We start from the raw sequence: 12,336 nt of genomic DNA on the forward strand, positions 1-12,336 counted from the left end.
AAGAGTAAAAGTTAATGGAGCAATAAACGATGATTGCAAACAGTCTTTCTCCGTCTCTCCCTTGTTCCGCTGAAGCAGGCAAGGGTTCGTCCCTCTGCACTGAGAACCTGGCCATTGGCTGCAGAGCGAAGAACCAGCCTTAGGTGTTTCTGGTCTGTGTTACTTATATATACTTGTTTTGAGAACAGAACTCTGCAGTTATTAAAATCATTTATGTTCTCTACTTAAATGAAAGGTTTGAATTTCATATTCAACCAATGGGAGCTGAAATGCAGAAGCAATGAAAATTAGGTACTTAGGCAAAAGGCTGGTCAAACAAAGAAATCTTGCTTTTAAAGGAGCTGCATCTGTTGACAGTTATTCAACAATCCTGGGCACCTCCTTCCATGTGTCAGATACAGACACGGTCAATAATCCGTACTGGACACTTCCAGGCTAATGAGGAAAGAGAAGTGAAGCCTGCTAAAGGGAGGAAAAGAGGAGTTCATGAGACAGGTTTCAGCAAGGCTGAAAGCAGCCGGCTCTCAAAGGAGAAAGGGGTGAGAATGCTTGGAGGCTAGGAGGCTGTGACGAGGGAGGTGGGGAGTGGGTGTTCAGAGACCGAGCAATTCTGGATGACAGTATGACCAAGTCTCAGCTTCTGACCCTAGAAGGGAAGGTACTCAAAAGGAGCGGAGGTGACAGTCACGAGGATCAAGGGGCTTTCAACCTTGGATATTGGATCAGCCATCCATGTGGACACTCAGCCAAGATGAAGGCAGGAGCTGGGGTGGAGAGGAAGAAGAGAAGTTGGGTGCTAAATTCTCAATGATGTTGTTGGGGAGTGGCTTGTAAGCCATTAGATGACAGTGACAGGGAAGGACACAAGGTGGTATAGCCAGGAGGTAAGAGCCTAAAAGAAATGAGAGGTAAAGTTAAATTCACTGTAGTAACCTCAGGAAGCTGTAAGGAGTTCTACTAGAAAATGTTATATTTCCCCACATTTTGGAAAGTAAGCAATCAGGCTCTTTCCTAGAATGGATGATGTTCTAAGCAGCGGTGGATTAAGGTTGGTTGAGGCCTCAGGCACAGAAGAAAATATTGAGCCCCTGACATTAGAAAAAAGTATGAAGTTGGGGTTTTGCGGGGCCCTTCAGAAGTCGGGACCCAGGGGGTGTGCCCGGTGCACACGCCATTAAATCTGCCTCTGTTTCTAGGGAACAGGATGTTATAAAATGGAAGGATTGTAGACTCACCACATCTAACCCAACTAATCTGTAGATATAGAAGCTGATGTCTACACCCACTCAAGGCCACAGCTAGCCAGACTGGCTTGTATAATTCAAAGATAAGTTAAAATAGTGGGAGGCAAACAGAGAGATAGCATCTGAGGAGTCTGTCTGCCTTCAAGGGCGGACACAAAATAGAACCCCCTGGAGTACTCACTGCTGCTTCTAACCAGCACTCACTTTACTACTTCTTTCTCCGAAGGCAACATGGATTCATTCCTTCAGAAGAAATGTGCACACTAGCCCTTGTCCTTGCAGCTTTCACACTTTGGAAGCCCGGTGTGGGGAAGCCCTCTACTCTTCATTTGGATATGACAGGTGACACATCTGCCCTCTACTCTTCATTTGGATATGACAGGCGACACATCTGCCTGTGCGCTGTGGTTGTGATCAAAGAACCCAGAAAGACGCTCAACACTGGGAGGGGAGCTGTTCATGTACTGTTTGTGTCATGCCTCATTTAAAGCTGAATTAAAAAATTTTTATTATTTTATTTTTTTTACAACTAAATTTATTGGACAACCTGGGTTGGTAGCTCAGTTGGCTAGAGCATCTTCTTGATACACCAAGGTTGCAGGTTTGATTCCCAGTCAGGACACATACAGGAATCAACCCATGAATGCATAAATAAGTGGAACAACAGGGCCTGGCCGGTTGGCTCAGTGGAAGAGCGTTGGCCTGGCGTGCGGGAGTCCCGGGTTCGATTCCCGGCCAGGGCACATAGGAGAAGTGCCCATCTGCTTCTCCACCCATCCTCCTCTCCTTCTTCTCTGTCTCTCTCTTCCCCTCCCGAAGCCAAGGCTCCATTGGAGCAAAGTTTGCCCGGGCGCTGAGGATGGCTCTGTGGCCTCTGCCTCAGGCACTAAAATGGCTCTGATTGTGGCAGAGCGACCCCAGATGGGCAGAGCATCGCCCCCTGGTGGGCATGCTGGGTGGATCCCGGTCGGGTGCATGTGGGAGTCTGTCTGACTGCCTCCCCATTTCCAACCTCAGAAAAATTAAAAAAAAAAAAAATAAGTGGAACAACAAATCCATGTTTCTCTTGCTCTCTCTCTCTTTTCTTTCCTCTAAGAAATAAATAAAATCAATAAACTAAAAAAATAAAATGAATATTTAAAAACAAAATTTATTGGGTGACACTGGCTAATAACATTATCAATATTTCAAGTGTACAATTTTTATTTTATTTATTTATTTATTTATTTTTTAAGTGAGAAGAGGAGAGATAGAGAGATTCCTGTATGTGCGCAGATAGATTCACCTGGCAACCCCTATCTGGGGCTGATGCTCGACCAGTTGAGCCACTGGCTGCGAGAGGAGAAGAGGGAGAGAAGGAAGATGGGCAGGGGAAGAGAAGCTGATGTTTGCTTCTCATGTGTGCCCTGACCAGAGATTGAATTCAGGACACCTGCAAGCTGGGCCGATGTTCTATCCACTAAACCAACTGGCCCAGGGCCTCAAGTGTACAATTTTATATAATACATCGTCTGTACACTGCATTGTGTATTCACCACTCAAAGTCTAGTCTCCTTTCATCACCATATATTTGATCCTTAAAAGGGTTAAATGGACACTTTCAGATTTTAATTTTCCTGTACCCTAAAGCTGAGTTTTTAAAAATATAGGCCAACTTATAATACAATAAATAAATTTATCAGGTGGTAACCAGCTATAAAAAAATTAAGCAACAAAATAGAAAAAAATATTGGGTGCAGTCCGGATGCTTTGTGTATGTGTGTGTGTGTGTGTGTGTGTGCGCGCGCGTGCGCACGCGCGTGTGCGTGTGAGTGTGTACAAGGTCCTGTGTGTGTGCTGAGATGATTCTCAACAAGACTTAAAATTCTAAGGGAGCCCTGGCCGGTTTGCTCAGTGGTAGAGCGTCGGCCTGGCGTGCAGAAGTCCCGGTTCGATTCCCAGCCAGGGCACACAGGAGAAGCGCCCATCTGCTTCTCCACCCCTCCCCCTCTCCTTCCTCTCTGTCTCTCTCTTCCCCTCATGCAGCCAAGGCTCCATTGGAGCAAAGATGGCCCGGGCGCTGGGGATGGCTCCTTGGCCTCTGCCCCAGGCGCTGGAGTGGCTCTGGTCGCAACAGAGCGACACCCTGGAGGGGCAGAGCATCGCCCCCTGGTGGGCAGAGCGTCGCCCCCTGGTGGGCGTGCCGGGTGGATCCCGGTCGGGCGCATGCAGGAGTCTGTCTGACTGTCTCTCCCGGTTTCCAGCTTCAGAAAAATACAAAAAAAAAAAAAATTCTAAGGGATGTACTATTTTTTAAAACTTTTTAAAATTTATTAAACAGAGAGAGAGAGAGAAGGGGAGAGGGAGAGAGAGGGATCGAAGGATCAATTTGTTGTTCCATTCTTTCATTCATTCATTGGTTGAATCCTATAAGTGTCCCAACCAAGGACTGAACTCACAAACTTGGCCATATTGGGATGATGCTCTAACCAACTGAGCTACCCAGCCAGGGTGGATGTATTATTTTTAACTATATTTTTATTAACAAATGATATTTAACTTTAATTAACTTTATGCTAATTTGTAAAAGCACTGAATAGGAACACAGAACAAGAATAGAGTTCCATACCCAGAGGCAAAGGCCACAGTGACTTTACTGACAAAAGTACTGAACAAAGTACTGTGCTGAATGCAGCACAATAGAGATAGAACGAGCAATTCTGATTAATCAATAGGTGAGGACATTTGAGTCATTCCCTTGCCCTTTTATTTGCTATAAAGAAGTTCCCCTTCCTGACTTCCTCATTCTTGTCTGTTTCTATTTGTGTATATCAATTAATACCCATAAGCATTGGGGGTCAGGGCCCTCTCATGAAACTTATATAGAGAATTGTGAAGCAGTCTCCCCTAGGTCTCTCCGTGCATGACATGTGGTCTCCGAGAAGTCATTGTTTCTGCAACACTAATTCAACTCAAACAATTCAGTGGAAGTGGGGTTGTTTTTTGAGGCTGGTAAAAAAGTATTTACACAAGCAAATGTGCCTCATCCGTTATTGTATCCTAGAACTACTTTATTACCTTTGTAAGTTCATTCCTCAAAATGATGAATATCAAATGAAATATTTTCACAAGAACAAGTTTAATTAATCTTGGTAAGCAATCAGGAAATGTGAAATAAATGACTAAGATTTTAGAGGCAGTTTTTTCAGAGACTGTAATTTTCTATTTCAAGATTTATGGATATGCAAATTATGTTTATCCATACATCTTTCTTTCATCTAGTTACTCATTATCAACTAAATTCATCTACTTAGCAAATAGCACATATTATTCTGAAGAATTTCATTGGCTGGAACAAAATAACAAAAACAAAAGGACAGGCTGCAGAATTATTGGGAAGCCAGGCATTGCCACCAACCCTTTCATAGCCATCAGGGCACACTAATTGATGGCCACATGCCAACACTGTGGATGACCAGTCTGTGATGTAAGAGGGCATCTATTAAGATCATGTAGGCCCTGGCCGGTTGGCTCAGCGGTAGAGCATTGGCCTGGTGTGTGGAAGTCCCAGGTTCGAATCCTGGCAAGGGCACACAAGAGAAGCACCCACCTGCTTTTCCACTCTTCCCCCCTCCTTTCCCTCTATCTCTCTCTTTCCCTCTTGCAGCCAAGGCTCCATTGGAGTAAAGTTGGCCCAGGTGCTGAGGATGGCTCCATGGTCTCTGCCTCAGGCACTAGAATGGCTCCAATTGGAGCAATGCCCCAGAAGGGTCCGAGCATCACCCTCTGGTGGTCATGCTGGGTGGATCCCGGTCCAGCACATGCGGCAGTTTGTCTGTCTGCCGACCCCCCAAACCCCTACTTCTCACTTTGAAAAAATACAAAAAAAAATCACATAAAGGCATGTGCTGAGGAACATGGGAATGACTTCAGCCTCTGAATGGAAGGGTTTGAGTCCTGTGATTGTTCATGTACTGTTTTGGTAACACCTCATTTAAAGATGAGTTTTTCAAAATATGGACTAGCTATAATATGAAGAAATTAATTTAATGCGTGGTGATGGACACTTAACAAAATTAAACAGTAGAACAGAAGATAGCAGAGTACATTGCAGGTGTTTTGTGAAAGTGTTCTTTCCATTGTGTGTGCCATGTATGTGGGTTGTGTGCATGCACTTGTGTACAATGTCTTTCTTACTATGGATCATAGAAAAAAAGTTTGAAAAAGTACTAGTCCTGTTCTGAGGTTCTTCACTGACACTCATTCATAGGATGTCACAGTGACCCTTTATAATAGGTTCTGTTGTCACTGCCCTCATTCTACAGAGAAGGAAAATCAGGCAGAGACAAGATGGAACCACTGGTGAGTGGCACAGCTGGAGTCGGATCCTATAATACTTTACCCAGTGCTGCTCTGGCCTTTTCCTGGTTTAGGCACAGTTGGTCCCTCTAGATTTTATTTATTTATTTTTTTAGAGAGGGAGAGAGAGAGAGAGAACGGGGGGGGGGGGGAGGCAGGAAGCCTCAACTCCCATGTGTGCCTTGACCAGGCAAGCCCAGGGTTTTGAACCGGCAACCTCAGTGTTCCAGGTCAATGCTTTATCCACTGTGCCACCACAGGCCACACAATTGGTCCCTCTAACTCTCCGAAGTTATTTATCATATTTCCCCCTGTATAAGATGCACTTTTTTCCAAAAACTTTGGGGTCTAAAAACTGGCTGTGTCTTATACAGTGGTTACAGATTTTTTTACTTGCATTTCCTGCTTTTTCACACTTGTTTTTGTGCTCATTGTTGAAGACAGTGATTCGGACACAGGTGAGGACAAGCTAATGGATGGGGGTTTTGACAGTGATGAGAAGTTGTATGGATTTTATGATGAATAAAACTTGAGTTCAATAACTTTATGTATTCCTTTTTCTTTTCAAATTTCAGGCGCCCAAATTAAGGTGCATCTTACACATGGGGAAACATGGTAAGTGGCTCTCTGATGTTGGACTGTACCGCGTCACCCACACTAGGAAAGTTCACACTACTGTCGGCGTCCATGACCATCATGCCTGGAGCTGTTCTCACCATTTACATACATCCTTTTCCATTAAACAATATATATCCTTTGTATGAGTAATATTTAAGTACCTAATTTATTTTATGCTAGTCTGTTAAAAAAAATCACCTACTTTTTTTTAACCCACTACATTGATTTCACAATCACTAATGGGTATACTCCAGTTGAAAAATCTTGAGACTGTGTTTACCATCAGGAAAAAGACTTGTGAATGAGTTGAGTTTGCTCATGTAAATTCTGGCATCATTTTCCTACATGAAAGCCAGTGCCACCCTGTGAAATAGCTCAGATAGTTCACCGGTGTCACCGTTTCGATTGGCATATTTTCACCAGTAGCCAACCTCCATACCACTGCGCACCAGGATACAGCTATTTATAGTTTGTAAAGTGTTTCCACTGAAGGGGTTCAGAATTTAAATAGGTATTAAATTTGGTTAATTTTCTATTTCTAATCTATCTCATGTGTATTTGATTATTAGACCGCCAGAAAGAGCTCCGAGAGAAAAGTTGTACTTCTCCCGCATTCTTCTCAGTAATAACCCTTTTAAACATTTTGGGTATTTTCTACAATTTAAGGTATTTCCTGTTTTTGCTTTTATCACCTTAGCTAGTTCATATAGAGACACGCAACCTCCTTGAAGAAGCAACCTCTTCAAGGAGCGGGCTGCGCCCCACCAAAGCCTCCCCTTTCACTGCTGATAAAACCCCTAACCAGCCTGGGCCTCCTCTTCCTCCTTTTCTTGAAAATATTTCAACCATGCAGTAAGAGAAAGATTTACTGAACCACACTCAAAAGTTTTGAGATATAATACGTTCAAAATTAAAAATAAAAGAGAAGGTTTCTAACTTAAACTATTTAACATCAAGGAAAGGGTGGGGAGAGGGGAGAAGTGGAGAGGGAACAGAAGGAGGAAGATGTGGATAAAAAAAGGTGTTTTATGAAAAGTAACCTCACAGGGTGATCTGGTCATAAATTCCTAACTGGGCAGGTCATGTAGGTAGTCACACCCAAGGCCTATAACTTCTTTGGTGAAAAGTTTTAAACCACCTGTCCATTGTTCTTGTGCATTCAGGTTAATACACCTTTGAAATGCCAGAAGTGATATCCATTAAATGGGGTATTAGTCCTTAAGAGAGCACACAGTCTTGTTAACTGTCTTATAATCCAATCCCTACCTTGCTTTCTCCGATCTTCCTTCCTCTTTTTAATTTCAAATGCATAAAAGAAACAGCAAAACTCTTCCTCTCAGGAACATTTGAGATCTTGCTCTCCAGCATATGTCCTCAGTTTGGCTCCAATAAAATTCTTACAAAATTCTCTATGGCTTTGGTTGTTTCTTACATCAACAAAGGGAGGGAAGGAGAGAGAGTGTTGGGAGGGGGAAGAGAGAGGAGGAGAAGAGGAAAGAGAGGAAGCAGGTGGAGGGGTAGAAGGGAGGGGGTTGGAGGGGAGAGGAAAGTGAGTGCACTTTCTCCAGAGGGCCAGGAGCCATGTGTCTAGGACACTCACAGGCCCCGTATGCAGGAGAGTCAGGACTTGAACCCAGGGTTCCCGCTTCCGCGACCTGTGAACCTACAAGTCAAGTCCTGTGACTTTGAGCTTTGAAAGTCCTAACTATTTTGTTTATGCTTAAAATTTTTTATATGACATGTTGCTGTTTGCTATAAACTGACTTTTGGTTGGGGCTCAGTAACCTTTTTGTTTTATATATATATTTTATACATATGTTCTATATATATTGACAATATACATAAATGGCATTGACACAATCACCAAAGTGATAAATCATTCTTAGTAATGTCTCCAAGTAAGATTTACATGTTACCTTTCAATGTGTATTATATATATATATATATTACACAATTATACAAAATGTTAAATAGTGGTAAAATAATAGTAACAGTTGCAAAGGCAAAAGAGACTAAGTTATATAGACATCCTGGCTGGAATCATCCTTTTGAAATAATTACCTGTGTAAAGAAAGGTGTTGGAGTGTCCTCCGACCACAACATCCACGCCCTTCACTTTCTGAGCGATGAGTTTATCCATTTCAAAACCAGAGTGTCCCAGTGCAATAATTTTGTTCACATTTAGAGTCGTTAGCTTATCTACTTGAAGTTGCAATGCAGTGATTTCATCTTCAAATACTAAATTTGGTCCTAAAAGGTACAAAACAAATAAAATAAATATTTATTAATAATAACTTTTATTATACTGTTTATTGTACACACTAACATGCCAAGTAAAAACACCTTAATCTATGAAAGCTCTTAAATTACGAAGGCCAACACATGTTTTTAAATTAAATATAAAAGAACTACAAAGCCAAAAATCTGAGGTTATTGGTTCTCAATTATGTTCACTTAATGTTGTGTTTGTTTAAGGATGATATTATATTGCTTGATTTCAAACTCAAACCATGAGGAGGCTTCAGACATGCAAGCCTATTTTCTCCTATTCTATTTTATATTTCAACTTCCATTATACCACTGCAGAATATGCCTGACCATACAAGCATAAAGTACAAAACAGGTGAATTATTCCAAGGATTTGTTTGCAAGTTTAGAATAATCAGTCTTGAACTTTAAACTCTGTCAGCAACTAGTTCTTGAATGCCAATCTTAAAGTGCCAGCTGACAGTGCTGTTTTGCTCACTTGGTAAGGTCAGCATTAGAGTGTTGTTTTGCTCACTTGGTAAGGTCAGCATTAGAGTGTTATTGAGCTCCACATTAGACAGGGGCCCCATCCAAATACTGCTGCCCTGGACGTGTGCACCTTCTGCACTGCTTCTTACCCCCCACATAGCAGTAACAGACCATTGTTCGTTGGTACAGCCTGGTGAGTGTGGGTATGAGGGTGTGACTCCACAGCTGGTGCTCTGTGGGCTGCGAACATGTGCTTTTAAGTGTGGGAAGACACAAGTCTTTGTCTCTGTAGCCAAACCTCAGGAAGCCTTGAGGTCTTATGGTTTTTATTGACACAGAGGTGACAGCAAACACAGACAGACACATTGCTCTGAAGATATGCCCAGAACTGGTTGACAAGGGAACACTTTTTTTTTTTTTTTTTTTAGCGAGAGACAGACAAGAAAGAGAGAGATGAGAAGCATCAACTCATAGTTGTGGCATCTTAGTTGTTCATTGATTGCTTTCTCATATGTACCTTGACCAAGGGGCTCTAGTCGAGTCAGTGACCCTTTGCTCAAGCCAGTGACCTTGGGCATCAAGCCAGCAACCTTTAGGCACAAGCTAGTGACCGTAGGGTCATGTCTATGATCCCATGCTCAAGCCAGCAACCCTGCACTCAAACTGGGTGAGCCTGTGCTCAAGCTGGTGAACTCTGGGTTCTTAAACCTGGGTCCTCAGTGTCCCACGCCGATGCTCTATCCACCGCGGCACTGCCTGATCAGGATTTAGATGCCTTTATGCAAAATTTCTAAGAATCATCACTAAAATGAAGCTGCCAAAACATGAATAGCTTGTAAAGACCTTTCAAAACCCAGGATCCTGACATCTTCAGGTGGAAAAGTACTCATCTCTTCAAGGACCACCAAAACTGTGAAACACACCCCCTGTGACGGATGGCAGCATCTTGAGACTGTCAGTCACGTCCTTCTGGTGGGACCACATCCTTCTCAGTCAGGAGAGCACTTCTAAACCTCTTCACAAGCCAGTGACCTGTATGCCACCATCTGGCTTCACGATGACCATGACAACATTTATTAACTGTGTCCCAGAGTGTGCAAAGGCTTGGTCACCCATGGGCCAGCTGTCGACCTGCTGCCTGGAGTGCCTAACAATCCCACCTCCCCTCAGTGGAGAGCAGCCCAGCTCCACGCTTGCCCTGCCCTGAGTCGGCTGCAGAACCCTCTCCCCTCAGGAAGAGCCATGCTGCTAGGCGTCAAGTACAGCTGACCCTTCTGGTGCTCCCAATGGCCTGGACCTATTTTAACAACAAGAAATATGTTATTTTCCAAATGTTAAATAATAGTATCTCCTTTATCAGTTGATTCTTTAAAAAAATGTATGTTTATTCAATTTATTAAGGTGACATTGGTTAATAAAATTATATAGGTTTCAGGTGTATATTTTGGTAATGTGCCAGTTTATGGTCTGTGTTTTGTATTGTATGTCCCTCACCCCAAGTCAACTCTCCTTGCACCACTGTTTATCTCCCCATCCTGTCTTCTACCTTCCCTGGTCACACTTCCCCTCTGGTAGTCAGCATACTGCTGTCCATGTCTATGAGTTTTTTTCTTTTTGCTTAATCCCTTCACCTATTTCATCTAATGCCCCCCACTCCCAACAGCTGTCAGTCTGTTCTCTCTATGAGTCTGTTTCTATTTTGTTTGTTAATTTATCCATTAGATTCCACATATGAGTGAAATCATATGGTACTTGTCTTTCTCTAACTGGCTTATTTTACTTAGCATAATGCTCTCCAGGTCCATCCATCCTGTTACAAAAGGTAAGGTTTTCTTTCTTTTTTTATGGCCAAGTGGCCATTCTGTTGAGTAAATGTACCAAGGCTTTTTTGTTCACTTATCCACTGATGGGCACTTGGGCTGCTTCCAAATCTTGGCTGTTGTAAATAATGCTGCTATGAACATTGGGGTGCATATATTCTTTTAAATTCGTGTTTCGGGTTTCTTCAGATATATTCCCAGAGGTGGAATCTCTCAGTCACAAAGTAGTTCCATTTTTAATATTTTGAGGAAACTCCATACTGCTTTTCACAGTGGCTGCACCAATCTGCCTTCCCACCAGCAGTGCACAGGGGTCCCCTTTTCTCCACACCCTCACCAACACTGGTTGTTTGAAGATTTATTGATGATAGCCATTCTGACAGGTATATCAGTTAATTCTTAAAGATCTAGTTCCTAGCTTCCTCTTCTTTTCTTCAAATAAAAAAAATTAATTTGGGTAATTTAGGAAAAAAGTCATTTCTCACTGATAGTGTTTTGGTGAGTGTTCTTTCTTATAAAGTGTCTCAGAAGTGTTTCTTGAATGATTTTAGGATTATATAGGAATGTTTGTGTAAATGGATATATAGATATAGCAGATATAGTCTTTTATAATATACATATGGATATATATCATTAGACCATTCAAGAATATATACACATTTCCCAGAAAGCCAGATACAATAGTGTCATGAAAACTGAAAGAGATGAATAATGCAAAGAAAGAAAGAGAGTTAACAAGACATGTAATAATCATACTAGAAAAGGAAAGAGAAGATACACTGAGGTAGAACCCTGGCTCTGGGCATCCTGACTCCATAGGAAGAAAGGCATTGAGTTAGGTGCCTCTTATTTGCCAGTAAATGACTGCACTGTTTAGCCCTGGATTGAAATGGACTTCTTCAAGTTTGAATGCATTGGATGAAACAAGATACTGTCAACAAAAAAATGCACTGAGCAGAAGAGGGAGTGTCTTTGAGCGATAACTTAAAACAATGTGGAAACCATCAGATGGGTTTTAGCAATGTCATCCTAAGTACACCATCGGCCCAGTACCACACGTTCCTACTTCTACCTACAGCCCACAAAAATAACGCCAAGATCTGATTTGGTACATCTGTTTTCGAGCAATGAGTGCTATAAAAGTAGGAAATACCTGGATTTGAGAGAATAGGAGTTTCTTTCGAGGTGTAGCCAACAATTCCCACAATTTCATCACCAACAGAAAGGGTTTTATATGGCAGATACAGATTTGCTATTTGAGATGCTAGTGGTCCCTCTGCTTTAATGTTTGCACTCAGAATTGGAAATTTGGCCTTTTTGAGGAGAGGCTCAATCAGACCTTCTGCACCATTATCAAATTCATGATTTCCCAGTGCCTAGTAGAAAAAGAAAAGAGAAAAAGAATGAGGGACTTTGGAATTTCCAATAAAACCATACTTTAAAAAATAGGACATTAACCCAGGGGCTCCCAAACCTAGCAGGGCTCCAGGAGGCGCATCACATGGCCTCCGTTCTTCTCATGCCCACAGTGAACTCAGTCGCCTGGACTCTGGCCTGGGGGCATCCAGGTCAGCAGGCAG

General features: G+C 42.4%; 1 protein-coding gene across 1 annotated transcript in view; it reads right to left on the bottom strand.

The window, feature by feature from the left end:
* The window catches only part of NT5E (5'-nucleotidase ecto), a 61,946-nt gene that overhangs the window by 23,911 nt on the left and 25,699 nt on the right, over positions 1 to 12,336 (bottom strand). Inside the window, exons 2-3 of the mRNA XM_066358928.1 lie at positions 11,910 to 12,132; positions 8,262 to 8,450 (exon numbers count right to left, since the gene is read on the bottom strand). Of these exons, the coding sequence (XP_066215025.1) occupies positions 8,262 to 8,450; positions 11,910 to 12,132 (412 nt within the window). The remainder of the gene's footprint in view (positions 1 to 8,261; positions 8,451 to 11,909; positions 12,133 to 12,336) is intronic.

Source organism: Saccopteryx leptura, chromosome 1 (genome assembly GCF_036850995.1).
Source record: "Saccopteryx leptura isolate mSacLep1 chromosome 1, mSacLep1_pri_phased_curated, whole genome shotgun sequence".
In the NCBI taxonomy this organism is placed as follows: Eukaryota; Metazoa; Chordata; class Mammalia; order Chiroptera; family Emballonuridae; genus Saccopteryx; species Saccopteryx leptura.